Here is a 16,203-nt window from a genome sequence, read left to right as displayed (position 1 = left end):
GGGGGCCGCGATGGGGATGCGGATCGGGCACGGCGGAGGGCATGGCGGTGGCCCACACTTCGTGCAGTGTACCGGGGATGTAGGTCAGGATCACACTCGGAAGGGGAAGGGGGCGCGAGGGGCAGGGGCGCATGCACGCGTGCAGCGCTGAGGACCTGCATAAGGACCTGCCGAGTGCCAGGCGCAAGGCATTGCAAGGCATACACGACAGGACAGTGATGCTCACATCACATGCTCAACGCCGCGCCGGGTGGGAGGGAAGGAGGAGGGAAGTCTCTCATTTATCCTTGGTGGTTCGCTTCCTCGCCACATGTCACACTGTCCCACTCTTTTGTGACTGCACACTTTGGGTCTTTGGATCCAGTCGGGCTTTAGTCCTATTTGCCGAAGTGGTGCTGAGTTTCAAGGACAGCAGGGACTCCTTCCCTCTTGGCCCCGGTCCAACCTTCACCTTCCTTGACCCAGTGGCTAGCTCGGCTGGCTCCTGGTCTGCGGGCTGTTTCCGTTTATCTCATCTGGCTAAACCTTCCAAGGAAAGGTCTTGGTTGTAAACTCATAAGGCTGTGCCCACGTGAAATCAGGAAGATTGGCAATGATAGTGTGGCAAAGCAGCAGAATCAATTTGTTTTTTTCTCAAAATGTTTTTTATTCAGATGTAAATCCCTAACTCCATTAAGGAAGTGTAACATTAAGCCTTGGAAAACTTCTCAAAAAGTAGATTTTGCTAGACTACATATTCATCTTCAACTCAACTAGAAGTGTTCTAGAGGAAGAAATCTATAAATAGACTTATTGACCATCAAATGTGCTAAAAAATACAGTTCCTCTCAATAGACAATCGAAAATACCCAATCGTATAATGGAAATCATAAACAGTACAATGATAGATATATAAATATACAGCAAGCAATAGGTGCTCCGAACAAAAATTAATCAAAAAGAGGCATGGAAATACCTATTAAAACAAATCCGTCAATGATCTAAGTCTTTGAAAATCTGGTCCACAACCAACACCTATTCACATTTGTAAAAATACCAACACATCCACTTTTGTGTCAATATAACACACATTCACACACACACATCATTACAATGTGTCAAAATAACACAGAAACAAGTCATTTCAATGGCACACATCATAAATAAAATGTGAAATGAAATCCACAGTAACATCCACAATACAGTGGACTCAAGGGAAGGAAGTTTTAATAGTAACTATAAACACAAAACTAAAACATAAAGATAAAATTAAAATATCGAAATCAAAACACAATTAACAACAATTGTTCCTACAGAAGGAAATTTAAACTAATAGTTCATGGCAGATAGGTCATAAATCCTTTGTCTTTTATAATTTTCAGTTGAGCAATAGACTTGTAAAAATTTGCCCTTGACTCATCCAACTCGATTCCTCCAAACCACATTCTGCTAGGTTTTCAGAGCAGAAAGTGGACTGCAAGTCTTTATATGGGAGTTCTGAAAAAACAGCCCCAACAATACAGAGATAATCTTTGGCACAAACTTCAATCACAAACAGATCCCATCAAAAAGAAAAGTAGCAATTGCAGTTCAATAACAATATTCCTATACATTTGGAATGGTTAACCATAGGCATGTTAAATCACCGACCCAAAAATAAATAAGGAAGGCAATAATCAACTATAGGATATACAGTTTGACTAGGAGAGTAATTGACAAGTTACATTTTTCTGGGTGCAATCATACTTTCAATAAAAAAGTTGCTGCAAAGCATAAGACACACTAGACAAAGTTTTAAAAATAGAAAGGACAGAAACCTGTTCACATATCAAATAGATGTGCAAAAGACAGCCATAGAAGAGAATTGAAATAATACTACACCCTGTCATCATCAATATAGTTCTGCTTCTTAGGTACAACTACTACAAACCCAGTACTGAAAATAGTCTTTGACCAGAAGGTCTTAGAATACATCTACTTTACTCCAGAGGCATCGACATTATTGGCAGAATATAATTCTGTTAAACGAGACTTCGTCTCCTTTTGATACTTGATTAGAGCTCGTGCTTGACTTTGGCCAGATTCAAAGGCTCCATGGGCAGTGGAATAATGCGACTCATGTGCCGCCTCTCCTGCAAGTAGGATGACTGGATGCTGAAAAAAACAAAACAACAAAAAGTAAAAATGACATTGGTCATTGAATGTGAAAATGATTGAGCACAGTTGCACTGACTCCACCTTTTGAGCGCTTTCCATTTCGCAGTACACAGGAATAGTCAAATCCTTGCGACCACAGCTTGTTTGATCACGATCCACTGTGGTGTGGCTGTAGCCTCCCCTGATATAAACATTGCTTGACCAGCAGGACCTTAGAAAAAAGAGGAACAATGGAAAACAAAAATTAGACAGTCAAATTAATCTCAGGGTCTAGGCAGCGGTGTCAACAGCAGTACCTTTTGATGTATTTTGGCAATGGTATGTTTAGCTTTGGAACACATTTTTGCAGTAAACTTGTACAATGTTCTGCAATATCATCTTCACTAAGTCGCTCCATAAACACAGCTCCTTCCCCACCCACCCAGGCCAGAAGAATTGGAGGATCACGAGAAAGAACATCAAAGCCAGTGCAGTCCTTCAGCCACCAGTCTCTTTCCTGGAAGCAAGCACAGGTAAGTGCACAAGAAATAGGTAATTAAAATATAAGGGGAAGGAAATTCAAAGTTACCTCAGCCGTGTTCACTTCATTTAAATGACCCCTCACTATTTGAAATGCTTGTTGCTCTTCACCCCACCAAGGTGTGTCATAGACAAGAAAAACCTTATCAACAACACCAAAGCCCATTGAATCAATTGCTGAAGTTAAACTGCTTGGCAGAGTTGGCTCAAACATGAAATCTAGGTTGGCTTTCAAATAACCAATAGAGCAAGTGACGATAACATGCATACTATGGACAATAGATCCATCCTCACATAAAACACATGATGGAAAAGAAGCAAAATCATCTGATAGTTGGTTAGAATTCATGGCAGACAGTTTCTTTTGCCATACAATTTTTTTAACAGGTGAATTAAAATGTATGATGTGATCAGGTAGATCTTGAATGAGAGCATCAACAACAGAGGAGTATCCACTTAACAGGTTTATGTAGTCCTCACCACCAGTGAACTTGTACTTTCCCCAATGTTTAGCTGACAAGGAGTCAAGATCTGAACAAGAGTTATCAATTTCTTGAAATCTGTAACAAAACAGGATTTGGTCAGTATAGTAAAACTTAAATATTTGAAAAACTTAACTGTGTATTGATTACTGTACCTAAGATGCCATTCAAATATTGACCACTTAGTTTGTCTCTCCTCAGGAGTGTCATCACTGCAAGTCTCCAAATATTCTTGAAAGCGATCACGTAAGTACTGACCAACAGATGAGGGATAATTTTCATCACACGCTACAAACTGCTCACAATCTTCTAGAATGCCAGATATTTTATGACTAACATGAGCAACTAGAGAACTGCAAAGTTCTGTTCCATCAGTCTTTAAATATGGTCCTACAAAAAAATTTACATTGATATCAAATGTTAGAAAGTTACAGATGAATAAAGAGTTTCAGGAATAATGAAGTACATACCTAATCCTTCGGCTGAAGTTGTATTAGACAGCAAATTTTGTTTGTGGGCTATATGATAGATAGGATTATCTTCACCATGAATCCATTGTGCACCCAGCTCAATATGACCATTCTCAAGAGGAGCAGTACAAACGCGGCCTCCTGCCCTTTCTTGAGCTAAACAAAAAGGAAGAATTGGAATAACACAACCACATCAAGAAGAGAGACTATTGCTCCAAGTTGATTGCAGGACTGCTGACGATAATGAGTGAACTTGCCTTCCAAGATCACGATGTCATTAATTCCTGCTGCAACCAATTCCCTCGCTGCTCCTAATCCTGCCATGCCTGCACCAATTATGACAACAGAGCATTTTTGCGGTTTTTTCGGCAACTGACCAAAGGGAGGGTTCCTGAAAATTAGGAAAAATAATTAGAAATCACTAAAATGGATTTTACATGACAATCCAAGCTGTATTTTCTGTTTCATGCTGTACTCTCTAGTTTGGTTTCAGAATTTTCTAAAACTATCTACAGTGCTAAATGCCATGTTAGGTTCATCAAATTAAAGTCCGTCATGAGTTGGTTATTGAGATACTCATAAAATTTTTAAAATCAAAGTCGACTGTTAGTGCCTGAACGCACCATCATTTGTCATCAATTATATAACAGCTAAAGATGTATATATTCTGGAGTGTGAGGTGGAAGATGAATGCATCGTAGGACTGATGTTGATGCACTGATGCCATGGTGACATTGACTGGAACTCCCCCATGCTCAAGAACATACTGCAAGTCACGACTGCCATGACCTGAGGAAAGCATGGTTCATATAAATAATAAGCTTCAAAAGCACAATTTTAACACAAAAAAATAATCATAACAATAAATAAAAAGACCTTCATCACTGGAAGAATTATCATGCAATATTGGAATCATAAATGAAACATAAACGAAAATAAACTGTCATGCATACTAGAAAAAGGAATGCGGTGCTTGGAATGTTAAAACGAAACATTTACATAAACCACCCAAACAAAACAAAAAAACAAAAAACCTATTATTTAGCAATGGAGAAGGAAGATTTGAAAAAAGAAGCCATTTTCATCTAAGCCAAAAACGTATTGAATGGCAGATTATAAAATATTACTCTTGCATTGTAAGTGGGTACAGAGGGATGCAACATTGACAAATACGTTCTGAGAAGTCTCTAACTCCTGAGCTTCTTTCCCTTCAGTAAAGATAAGAATATTTGTCCTCTAACATACAAGGACAATTCTTAGAAATGAAGGTAATTTATGCAGCAATATCTGTCAACCCATTTACAAGTCCATAGGACCGGAGAGCGCACAGAACAAAACATAGAAGAAATTCCACTTTACCGGTTGTCACTGAAAAGTCTATTAGCTTCTCTCCATCCGCTTTCAATCGCTCCGTGAACCATTTTGAGGTAACGCTTCTGAATTGTGTCACCGTGGAACATGTCTTTCTGAAACAATTTCAAACAATTCGCAGTTCAAGTGAAAGGCCTTCCTTGCAACATGGTATAACGTTAGGTACCGCAGGCTACTGAGCAGTAGTCGAAAAGTACAAGGGAACAAGCAACAAAATATAAATTAGACATAATTTGCAGCTTGATAGGTCTGCTTAAGCTTTAATTGCAAAAGTGTGCCAATAAGGCACAGCACTTTCACAACTCTTAACCTCACTGTCTGCTTCGGAGGCGAGTATCGCATGACTGAAAATTTTTCGACGATCCATTGTCATGGGCGGCAAAAGATCCCGGATGGTGAAGAACTCAAAATAATAGCAAAAAGGCACAAATGGCGACGTAGCTTACTCGTGCATCCCACGGAAGATGTGTAATAGGGTGAAAATCTCGTAGCTTTATCCAGGTGTAGTCTGCTTGGCTGGCTGTCGACCCCGCTGCGCCAGCGCGCCACCTTGTGGGTGTTCGAGAAACTACGTGGAACGGCCGGATGACGATAGATGGCAGCACCTAAGCAGCACCGTGCAAAAGGCGAGAAATGTAGGCAGCAGTTTCTCATAGCATCATGTCCCGTGGTGTGGTCCGTAATTTCTCTCGGTGCTCAGTGCAGTTTGGCTTGCATGGGGCTTAAGTGAGCAGTTCGTGTCGAACAAGCAGCGCGTCGTGTTCATTCTGCTGCATTTTCTTCATTGAACAGTTCCGTGTGACAGAGAAAGTGTTAAGCTCGGCTTTTTACTCAGCAAGCTTTGTGTAAGAAGATCTCTGTAACCTGTGGGGGTTTCTCTGGACAGTGACTCTTGTCCTCGTAAACACAGTGCATTGATGTGTTTGCTGTTTGGGAACATTTCTTTCAGGGTTGATATCCTTGAGGGTGCATCAGACGTTAAAGTGTCGCGTCCAGTGTCTCGACACTGGCTTTGACCATCCCATTTGCCCCTCTTGTTTCGGACAGCTGTACGAAAAGTGGGTTAGTGAACTGGCAAAGACGTCAGATTAACCTTTAAGTGTCAACGGATTACGATTTCAAGTAAGAAAATTATTGTACTTATCTTCGCATGCTCATTGAACTGCATGTAATTCGTAGTTAACATGTAGGGTTGTAACCTAGTACACCAGTAGTCTTGAAATGTTGCTTTGGTATGGTTTTCTGTATATTATATCAGGAATGTTGATGCTCTCCTTAGGTCCTTTGTTTCCTGTGTTTTCCTTTTCTTGAATAGTTTTTCATTCACTTTCATCTGCTTTCACCACTAAAATCGTTAGTTTGCTTATTTTAACCAAACCTTGGCTCTGTTAATTAACTATTATTAATTTGTTTTCGGTAGTGTATTGTAGTGGAAATTTGTTTATATTAATTGTTTAATAAATTTGATGTACAATGCTGTTTTATATTTTGCCTAACACAAATAGATTATGATAAAGTGTTTTGGTTTTGTTTTGTTTATGTTTCATTCCGGTAAATTCTCTATTTCTGCACCACTTTTTTCCCATTCAGTAGTTTGAATGACCCTTCTAATGCTCTCATCCTTTTAATCACACTACAACATTACAGTGTCTGTACCACTTGCATGAATTGCATGAAATGAACACGTGGACACCGACACAGTGGCAGATCTTGCTGGCCTTTAGTTACTGCTGTAGTAGTCCTGTTAGAGGGCCTTGTGCGATTTTTTCCCGAGTGGTCTACCACCAAACCCCGCGGGCTGGGCGACACTATTGAAATCGGCACTTTTCTCTGAATTTCCTGACATTTTCCCGCTCCCTAGATCGTAGAGCTTAGACCGCCGCCTTCGAGGACCCAGGGGGTCGACGGGCACACCGTGGACGTTGTGCCGCGCTGAGCCGCCTCCCTCCCGTACACCGTATGGGAAACTCGTGTCTGGAACGACCTTGATTCAATTGGCACACTGCAACCCGGGGCCAAGCCAGGCCAAGCCCAGCCCAGCCACACGAATCATGTGGATATCATGGAGCGGGGAGGGGAGTCCCCGGCAGGCCGCGCCGCCGCGCCGCACGGCGACTCCCAGCGCGAGGACCTGTTCGTCGCCGGCGACTTGGCGGCGTGTAACGTTCCGTTTTGCCTTGCCGTCTTATTATTCTCTATTTTTTCCGCCTCTTTGCTCCGTTGCCTCCGCGATTAGATTGTGGCGCACACCGGCCGCGCCGCCAAGCCGCCACGCCAAGCCGGAGGCGGCTGAAGAAAAAACAAGTCGGATTGCGGTTTGGCGGTGCCCAGGTTGCCCAGGCCGTGCCGCTGCAGCATTTGGCCGATCGGATACCAGTGGCGTGGCCGCGTGTTTGTCTCTTGCAGGCCTCTGGGATGAGAGGGCGGGGGCAGCGTCTGCTCTGGTGCCGAAGATCCACTCCGTCGTTCGGTCTCTCTCGGATGGACGCGCGACGCCCCTTGAGTGCGAGTGAGACAGAGCGACCGGAAGCGCCTCCGAATGTCCGCCCCAGGAGTCGATTCGCGTGGCGGGACGCGGCCGAACTTGATTTCAAGTTAAGCGCGACTTTGGCGCGTGGGGTGGGGGTGGGTTTGTTGGAAATGTCGGTCGAAGCGTTATTGCTATTCTATTGAGAGTGGGTTCGGGTTGCCACGCGCTGCGGCGCTGCGACACTGCAGGGGGCGTGCTGGCAGCCCGACCGCGGGGCGCCGCGGGGCCGAGGGGCCGCGGAGCCCCACTCGTCCGTGACCACCGGTGACCACGTGGGGATCTGCTCGGATGGGCCGCCCCGCCGCGCCCGCCGCGATGACCAGCAGATGCCACGGCCCACGGCTACGACGTGGAAGAACCAAAAATAATCTCAAAATTGCCCGTTTGCGCCTCCGGTGCCGCCATTTTCCGCGTGCGCCGACGTGGTGTCAGTTCAGTCTCGTGACGCGTTGACGATAATTTTTTCCAGGTGTACAGAGCGGCGCCCTGTACCCGAGTGCCCGTGCCAGGACATGTCGCTCGCTCATTTAGAGCCTGCGGGAGTCGCAGGCGTGCAGTGCGCGGCGCACCGAGGGCCCTTGCGCATAGGGCTGCCGAGGCTGCCGGAAGGGTGGGAAAAGGGCAACACTTTGCCCCTGCTAGTAAGGCAACATGAGCAGCTATTTTGCGCCCCCCCCCTCCGGGCCGATTTTGGATCCTCCATTGTGGCGCGCGGCGTATCGCCAGGCCCACCCCTGGGCCCCTGGGGGTGCATCGAGGCCCGGGGGCCCGAGCGCGGCGCTACCGCGCCGTTCACCCCTGCGTCTAGCGCTCAAGCGTCGCGTGGGTCAACATCTTGCCTGACGGCCTGCCTGCCCTGCCTGCCTGACGAGAACGGTAAACACTGCCGGGGGCCCGGGCAGGCTGCCTAGGCCCTAGGCCCCGGCATGGCATGGCCCCGGGCCTTGCCCCGGGCACGCCGGCCGGCTGCGGACGTTTGTCTACAGACTCTACGGCGCCGCTGACGGGGGCCGACGGGCACCGACGGGCACCGACGGGGACGCACACAAGCCACGCGACTCGGCACGCGAAGCTAGCGAAGCCGGCCGCCCAACAAAACCGTATGCAAAACGACCCCCTTCATGCCAGCGGCCCGCCCCGCCCCGCCCCGCCCCAGAAGGATATGGTGCGCGCCTCTTCCTTGCCTTGCTTGACGCGGCGCGGCCGGTGGGCCTGACATTACTGGACTAACGGCGTCCGCTTGTTTTACCGAGCCAGACGCACCGCACCGCGACCTGTCGGGGCCTGCACTGTAGAGAGAGGGAGTTAGGTCGACGACTGCTGTGCGAACAGCCAAAGTCAAGGGTTTCGTGGCGACAGTGGCGGATGCAGAGGCGGCCTATGGGGGGGGGGGCAAAGTAGCACTTTTTGCCTACCTTTCAGGCGGCTATCTAGGGGGTAGCCCCCCCCCCTGTATCCGCGCCTGCGTGGACTTGATGATGTTGACTCGGGCAAATGACTGCGCTGGTCATAGAGAACGGGGCGGTGCGACCGACGCGTCCTGCGTGCCTTCGCCTCCGTTGGGGCGGCGAATGCGGCATTTCGGCCGCAGCAGCGACGCTGTGCCGGAGTTCGTCGACAGTAGGTACAGTCATTACGCACGGTGGGGCCAGGCAGGGCTCGGCCAACGTTGGAGCCGCTTGCATTTTTTATTGTTGTTATTTTCCGGTGGCCGCGTCTTGGGCGATATGCCTTGCCGTAGCATGCGGTACGCCTCGCGGTACGCGGCCGGCGGCAGTGCGGCGCGGACGCGTGCCGGGGGGAGGGGCGAACGGGCCGCAAACTGAGAACGCAAACTGAGAGTCGTTTCTCTGTCTCTCTCGCACCTGTACCGGACGCCCCAAGAGTGCGAGAGAGACAGAGCGACGGCATCGGCGTGCAGTGCACTGCAGTGCGTTGCGTCGGACGGGAGTCGTCATAACGCTGTCCCCATTGGCGCCATCGGCTCGCGAAGCGAAGTGGAGCGGCAGTCCTTGCTCTCGTCGCTCTGTCTCTCTCTCTCTCTCTCTCTCGCTCTTTCCTGGGGGCGTTCCGCTGCGGTGCGAGAGAGACAGTGCCGAAGCCCTGTTTGGAATCCGACTGACCGTTGGGGTTCGGTCGGTGGCTCGCGCGTTCGCGCAGCTCTTCGCCGCACTTCGCTGCTCGTGCAACGCTCGGGGAATCATACTCCGAACGCTCCGAAAACTCGGGGAAGTCCCATCGACTTACGGTGCAGTGCGCGGACAGTGGCGGATCCAGAGGTGATGTGGACATTGCGTTTCTGTTTCGCTTTACGGCTGGGATCTGCCTTGTGCGTGTGCGTGGCCCTGACGAGACTGCGTGCGTGTGTCAGAGAGAGAGAGAGAGAGAGAGAGAGAGAGAGAGAGAGAGAGAGAGAGAGAGAGAGAGAGAGAGAGACGAGTCCACGCGCCGCCGCCAGCCCACGCGTTTGATGGCTGCACCGCTCAAAAAGAGGGAGACAGAGGCTGCAGCGCGGATGCCTCCTGTTTGGGGTCCACACGCCCTCCGGCTGCGTGGCGCTGCGTGGCTGCACCGGCAGCGCTCTCTCTCGCACCTGCACGCCGCGGCCTCGCTCGCACCCACGTGCTAACACACACGCGCTGCACCTGTGCGTTCCGCGTTCCCAGTGCAGCGAAAGCCGAGCCCCCGATGGCCGACGTGGCTCTGACGCCTTTGCTTTTGACTGCACTCTAAAACGTCTTTCGGTGATGATTCTCCATGTTATGGACTTTGTAAACTTACCTCTGAAAAGTAATTTTACCTTATTGCCTCTGGCTGGCGATATGGATATTGGGTTCATTCGATTCGGACACAGATTTTGCCTCCCCGTTGAGTAACGCTTTCGACTGTTTCATCACGATCCTGGCTGAAGCATTTATACCCGAAGCTGTGCACCGCGCCGCACTGCAGTCGTCACGTCCGCCGGAGGGGCGAGGCGGGGCGTGGCGGCGACGAGATGCACCGCGGTCATTGGGGGTCAAGCCCGGCCTAGCCGGCAGACGGCCGGTGCCGGCAGAGGCAGCCAGGGCAGGGCGTAGTGTTTTATAGAAGCCAGGCAGCCAGGCGTGGATCAATAAAGGCTGCCTGGCCCGGCCCGGCCGCCCCGGCGCGCACCGCGCCGCACCGCGCCGCCCTGTCAACGCCCCCGAGCCGCGCCGCCGTGCCGCCGTGCCTCCCCTGTCGCCGTGCGCGAGGGTGCACGTCGAAGCCGCATCGCCGCCGTGCCACGCCGCCGTCCACCAGGACACTGCACTTGACGCCACGCCCACGCCACGCCCGGACGCTTCCGCTCCACATTTGACTTGCACTCGCCTGGCGATGGCCGGCGCGCCAGCCTGCCTGCCTGCTCGCCTGGCCGCCGCGCCGGCCGGCCGGTGCGACTCGGTCGAGGACTCGGTGGACGCGGCGCGGCCAGGACGCCCAAGTGGGTCGCGGGCCATTGTCTTCTTCTTGTGGCCGACGGTGCCGCCGTGCCGTGCCGCCGTGCCATACCGGCGCCAGGCGCCAGCGGCTCTAATTTTACCTCCATCGAAGAAGCGGCGGCGGGCAGGCGGCGGGGCCCAGGAGGCGGGCCGGGCGTCCTCTCGTGCCGTGTAACACACAGTTGATCGCGTCGCGGGGCGGGGTGGGGCGGCAAGGCGCGCCGAAAGCCTGGAGGAGGGGCCGGGCTCCGGCGCTCGGCGTGGCTCGGCGGCGCTGCGTGCCTTCAAGGTGTGGCGGCCACCCTTTGTGCACTCATCCATTCGAATCACTTATTCATTGGATGGATTCTCTCGCGTTCGCAAGCTTCGCTCGCATTCACGGGGTTCACCGGTGTACTCCGATTCGCTTGCATTCATTTTCGGACTCTTTCCTTCATTTCCCGCTCGTGTTCGTTCATCACAGCGTCGATTTTTGTTCCTCTGCCGCAGTTTGATCCACCTTGTCCCCGCTCGTTAGCGCTAGCTCCCCCGCTGTTGTTTGCCGTTCCCTGTTGTTCCGGTTTTGTTGTTCGGATTGTGCATGCTCATCTCTCATTGGACGCGGTCGGTCGCGTCCCGTCTCGGGGGCAACGCCCAGAGGGCCCAGGCAGGCAGGCAGCCCAGGCGCCACACCGGGGGCGTCCTGGCCGCCCTGGCCTCCGCATTGTTGTTGGCATCGCACTCCGCCAGCATAGCAGCACGCTCATTTCGACCGACCGTGCGTTGGTCGGTGTCTCTCTCGCACCCATGGGGCCATGGGGCGCTCCGTGGGGCCGCGAGAGAGACAGCGCGAGGGGATGACGCAGCGCGCAGCCTCGCCGCCGGAGGAAGAGTTACCCGTCTGGCTGCGGGGCACTGCGGGGCACTGCGGGGGCGAGGGGGAGGGAGGGGCTGCGGAATCAATCTCACTAAAGTCGTTATTTAGCGAGACGCGACGGCGTGAAGCCCCTCCCGGGCCGTGCCGCGCCGTGCCGCCGGGCTGCGTCCGAAGGGGCGGGTAGACGGAGACGTCGGCGGGGAGCTCCGAAGGGAAGGCCGAAGCGACCCGCCACTTTCGCACGCCACGGCGATCGCTGCGAGGCCGTGCCGTGGCGTGCCGTGCCTCCGCCCGCCTCGAGAGTTTGTTGCCTGGAATTCCCTGCTGGAAGCGCGGCATGCGCTGGCTGAGGCTGGCTGTGCGGACCGGGCCGGGCGGGCTCGGCGTCGCTCGGCGTCGCTTCGCGTGCGATGGAGTGAGCGGCGTCCCATCCATTTCATTCATTTCGGCTCGGTCGTCTGACGCGGCGTGCGCGACGCGCGGCGGCCTTGGCGGGGTCGCCGCGAGTAGTGGCCGTGTCGGTCGGCGCGCTATCCGATGCCTCATCAATTCCACTCTTCGGCGTGACTCGCCCCGCCGTGTGTTTGTGTGTGGAAGCGAGTGTGAGAGAGTGAGAGTGAGCGTGCCCGTCCTCGGCAGGCCGGCCGGAGCGGACCGCCTGCCGCGTAGGCACCCCGCGGCCTTGCGCGCACCCGCGTCGTGCAGAGTGGCCTACCCCGCCGTCCGCAGGCGCTCGGCTGGGCGGTCCGCTCCGCGCAGCCACTGGCAGCCACTGGCAGCCACCCTGCAGCCACTGGCAGCCACTGGCAGCCACTGGCAGCCACTGGCAGCCACTGGCAGCCACCCGCAGCGCCACGGCGAGGGCGAGCTCCGCTCAGCACCCCTCCCCCCCCCTTTCCTCCCGCCCGGAGCCGATGTCCTACACAAAGCGGGTGGTTTTGGCGGACTGCCAAATAGAGACGGGCCGCGCGATTTGAAGGCAAGGCGTCTGGGGAATTGGACTTCCGGCAGCATCTGGCGTCCTGGGCTGGCAGTGCCTGGCAGGCCCGGCAGGCCGCCCCATCTGGCTCCATCTGGCTCGAAAGGCCCGGCCAGAGGCCCGCCCGCCGCATGCCAAGAGCAAGGGCTCCGTCCCGGCCGGCCCGGTCCGGTGGGCGTATTGGATGCGGCGTGCCCCCCTCCCCCCGCCCCGGGGGGTTCAAACGCGCTTTTTCTTGGCGACGCTTTTTCCCCGCGTTTTCCGCCGTTCCCAGTTTGCGAACAAAGTTTGTCAATGAATGCCGACGGTGTCGGCGGGCCGAGGCAGCCGAGGCGGGCCCCTGCTGCAGCCTGCTGTCCGCGCTGCCCGGTGTCGATGGCACCACGAGGGCTTTCGCTGAGGCGGCGGGGCGGGGGCCGGGGGCTGCAGCCCGCCCGCCTGCAGCCTCTCGACAGCCCCGCCAAGTGTCTCGGCCCGCCCCGCCGCCGGGCCGCAGAGCCCGCAGAGCCCGGAGGGCCTGGAGAGCCTCAGCCCTTGTTAGAGGGCCGCTTCCGACGTGCCGACGTATGCAAAGTTGTTCTTTTGTGTTTAATTTGGTTGCGCCGAGGCCGTGCCGCCCCGCCGTGCCTCGCCATGCTTATTCCGCGCCATTTCTACGTCGTCGTCGTCGTGCTTGCTGCGCTCGTCGCGCTGTTCGCCGTTCCGCTGGGTCTGCCTCTGGCCGCCCCTCCGTGCCGCACCACTGGAAAGCAACCCGGGGGATGAAATTAAGTCGCTGGAAGCGCTACTGTGGCGACGCGGCGACGCGGCAAGGCGCCTCCGTCTCGCGAATATGGAAATGCGTCGCGAGCTTGGCGTTCGCGCGCGGGCCGGGGGTTGTTAACATCGGTGAAATTCGGTGCCAGCAGCGCTAAGCCAGGGGAAGATCCGGAACCCTTGTAGAGATTGCCTACTTGATTCTTGAGGTGGCGTAGCGTAGTTCGTCGAGGAGGAGGTGCACGGGTGCACCTCAGGGTGACTTAATGGACTCCGCACCCCCTATCGAGTAGACCTCTGGGTTTGACTTTCCGTTCAGAAGAAGGTGAACTAGTCTCGAGTATAGAGTGCTTTATCGGCGGGTCGTGGCGACGACGGGTGCGGTTTCCGTGTGGAGGTACTTCTCTGCGGGGGTTTTCCGCTTGGCGTCGCAGCGACGCGGCGTGCCGCGGCGTGCCGTCGTGCGGTAGCGGCGACGCCTCCACGGCGCTGCGACGTGAATGGCCGTGTCACTTGGTGCGACACAAAGACCCTGCCCCGCCCGGGCTGCCTGTGCCCCCGGTCCCGGGGGATTGCGGTGGCCAGGCCGCACCTACACGCCGTGCCGCGCCGTGCCGCGCCGTGCGGGACGCCCGAAGTCTGATAACTGTGCGAGGGAGGGCAGCCGGCACTGCCCTGGCACTGCCGGGCAGCGAAGCCCTTCGCCGCTTTGTTGGCCCTCGGGAGCGCCAGGCCTCGGCGCCTCGGCCAGGCCGCGAAGGCCGCAGGGCAGGCCGCAGGGCAGGCCGCAGGGCGCAGGGAAAGGTGAAAGGTCGTCAGCCTGCACTGTAGGGCCCCGCCCGGCCCCGCCAAGGGCCCCGCCACGCCGATTGGCGTCCGCTTTGTGAACGGGGTCGACCCGTGAGCACACAACTAACTCCTTTCGGTTTGCAAGGGAAAGTTGGGGTCAACCGGGGTGATTTTCAAAATGAAACAGCTGTTAGATGACAATTTGACTTTTTAGAACTCTTGTGTTTTTAGTGTGAAAAAAATCACTCACGGTAAAAGCGGTTCCTGGTTTTACCAGGAAGTCCCTTGGAAGTCGCCTATACCCCTACCATAGGCTTCCTGCGAAAATCAGGTACCGTTTTTACCGTGTTTGCTTTGGCGTGAGTTCTAAAATGCCGAATCTTGCCCTGGAGGTGAAACCAGCCCCTGCTTCTCTTTGAAATTAAGAATAACGCGGAGAAAGCCATAGCCACTCCGTCTCTCGCCAGACTTAACTCGCGCTCCGAGGAAACCAACTCGCCCCCGCGCGCGCGAAACACATCGACGTGAAATTAATCCAGTCCGCGCGTTGTTTGTTTATTTATACCTTTTCCTCTGCCGCCGCGCCGCGGCGCCAGCGCTCCTGGAGCCGGTGAAGCTGGCTGAGCTGGCGGCGTATCGCGGCGTGTAAACACAATTTCCGTTCCGCGTCGTGATAACGGCTTGTTTTCCTTGTTGCAGAGCGCGGCGCTAGCGCCATGGCCCCCGAGTGACGCCGCTCTGCTCCGCACCGCTCCGCAGCAGCAAGGTAAGCTCCCGGGCGCCATCAGGTGGTAGGGCTCCTCCGGTTCGGATTTTCAGACCATGTTAGCCGAAAGGAGGCCCGGTGGAAGGGTGGAAGTGCCGCCAGGGCTCGGAATCCAACGGTGGAAACTGTCTGTGCTTTCCGAAGGAAACTCCCTGGAAATGGCCTATAGGCATAGATGCCTTTTGCCATAGACTGCCAGGGAAAACCAGGAGTCGTGTTTGCAGTGTTGGTTTAATTTCCAAAAGGTTTAAATAAAAATCTCCCTCCAGTTTGCCTGTGTGCGCCTGGCCTTTCTGGCTGGACTTGGGCCTAGGATACCTTTTGCCCGTATTTTTCGAGCTCCCCCGTTTTGCAGTGTAGTGGCAGTGCCGAGGCCAGGTCGATATCCAGATTGCGGAGGGTCATGAGGCGAAGGAGGCGTGAGCCGCGGGGCGGGGCGGGGCGGTCGGCCTGCCGAGCGCCTGTGGACGGCGGGGTAGGCATCCCTGCAGCGCGCCGGCTGCCTGGCACTGCCTACCCCCCAGGCGCTCTGGAGTCTGGACTGTCTGGACTTGGCAGCGGCAGTCCCGGCCCGCGCCCCGGCCCGCGCCCCGGGCCTGGCCCAACTGCACTGCAAACGAGCGAGCAATGGTGCCAATGGTGCCGGGCCCCAACGGCCTGCCCGGCGCTGCCCGGCCAGTCAATCTATTCTCCAAGGGGTTGCTTTGCTGCCGACGAGGCTTCCGAGGGGGCGGGGGTGGGGGCTGCGGGCCAAGTGGCTGCAGCCTGCAGACCGAGTCCGAGCACTGCTCTCGTCGCTCTGTCTGTCTCTCTCGCACGCATGGGTCGTCTCGTAAGGGTGCGAGAGAGACAGTCACGAGAGCAGTGATCGGGATCAGCCTGCTGGCTCCGTTAGGCGGCGTTCGGTCCACGGCGTTCGGTCCGCGTGGCGCGGGTTTAAACGTTCAACAAACGGCTCCGTCAAGCATGGGCCTCCCTTTGTTACTTAGTGGGTAGTGTTCTCCAACAGCTCTGTGCTCTGCTGCAGGATGGCGCTGGACGCTGCCGGGGTGGCGGGGCGCGTGGCGGGCCGGCTGGGGCTGGCCGCC

At 54.7% G+C, this 16,203-nt stretch overlaps 1 protein-coding gene and 1 long non-coding RNA gene across 3 annotated transcripts; one reads left to right on the top strand and one right to left on the bottom strand.

Moving 5' to 3' along the window:
• Window positions 1-627: 627 nt before the first annotated feature.
• LOC117640900 (spermine oxidase-like) lies at window positions 628-5,573 on the bottom strand. 2 transcript variants are annotated; one of them, XM_034377891.1, is made up of 10 exons: window positions 5,425-5,443; window positions 4,967-5,073; window positions 4,231-4,396; window positions 3,865-3,998; window positions 3,608-3,763; window positions 3,293-3,527; window positions 2,705-3,215; window positions 2,433-2,632; window positions 2,218-2,347; window positions 628-2,133 (listed from the first exon to the last, which is right to left on the bottom strand). In XM_034377891.1, exons 4-10 carry the CDS (start codon window positions 3,929-3,931, stop codon window positions 1,954-1,956), a joined length of 1,479 nt encoding a protein of 492 aa, XP_034233782.1. In that variant the 5' UTR covers window positions 3,932-3,998; window positions 4,231-4,396; window positions 4,967-5,073; window positions 5,425-5,443; the 3' UTR covers window positions 628-1,953. The 2 variants fall into 2 exon arrangements, with proteins under 2 accessions (XP_034233782.1, XP_034233781.1); XM_034377890.1 differs by lacking the exon at window positions 4,231-4,396 and having other exon boundaries at window positions 5,425-5,573.
• Window positions 5,574-5,655: 82 nt separating this feature from the next.
• On the top strand, window positions 5,656-16,184 carry LOC117640901. The gene is made up of 3 exons (XR_004587466.1): window positions 5,656-6,100; window positions 15,049-15,115; window positions 16,143-16,184. It is a non-coding gene; the product is annotated as an uncharacterized LOC117640901 (long non-coding RNA).
• The last annotated feature ends 19 nt before the right edge of the window (window positions 16,185-16,203 follow it).

This window comes from Thrips palmi, unplaced genomic scaffold, assembly GCF_012932325.1.
Source record: "Thrips palmi isolate BJ-2018 unplaced genomic scaffold, TpBJ-2018v1 HiC_scaffold_15, whole genome shotgun sequence".
Taxonomy (NCBI): domain Eukaryota; kingdom Metazoa; phylum Arthropoda; class Insecta; order Thysanoptera; family Thripidae; genus Thrips; species Thrips palmi.
This window is presented reverse-complemented; position numbering and strand designations above follow the sequence as displayed.

What these genes read in the sequence shown, in the direction of transcription:
- LOC117640900 (XM_034377890.1), bottom strand. Translation starts at nt 5,067, where the DNA reads ATGTTCCACGGTGACACAATTCAGAAGCGTTACCTCAAAATGGTTCAC. An exon ending in ATATTTGAATGGCATCTTAG is followed by an intron (nt 3,216 to 3,292) that starts GTACAGTAATCA and finishes GTTTTGTTACAG; the next exon opens with ATTTCAAGAAATTGATAACT. An exon ending in ATGAAGTGAACACGGCTGAG is followed by an intron (nt 2,633 to 2,704) that starts GTAACTTTGAAT and finishes GCTTGCTTCCAG; the next exon opens with GAAAGAGACTGGTGGCTGAA.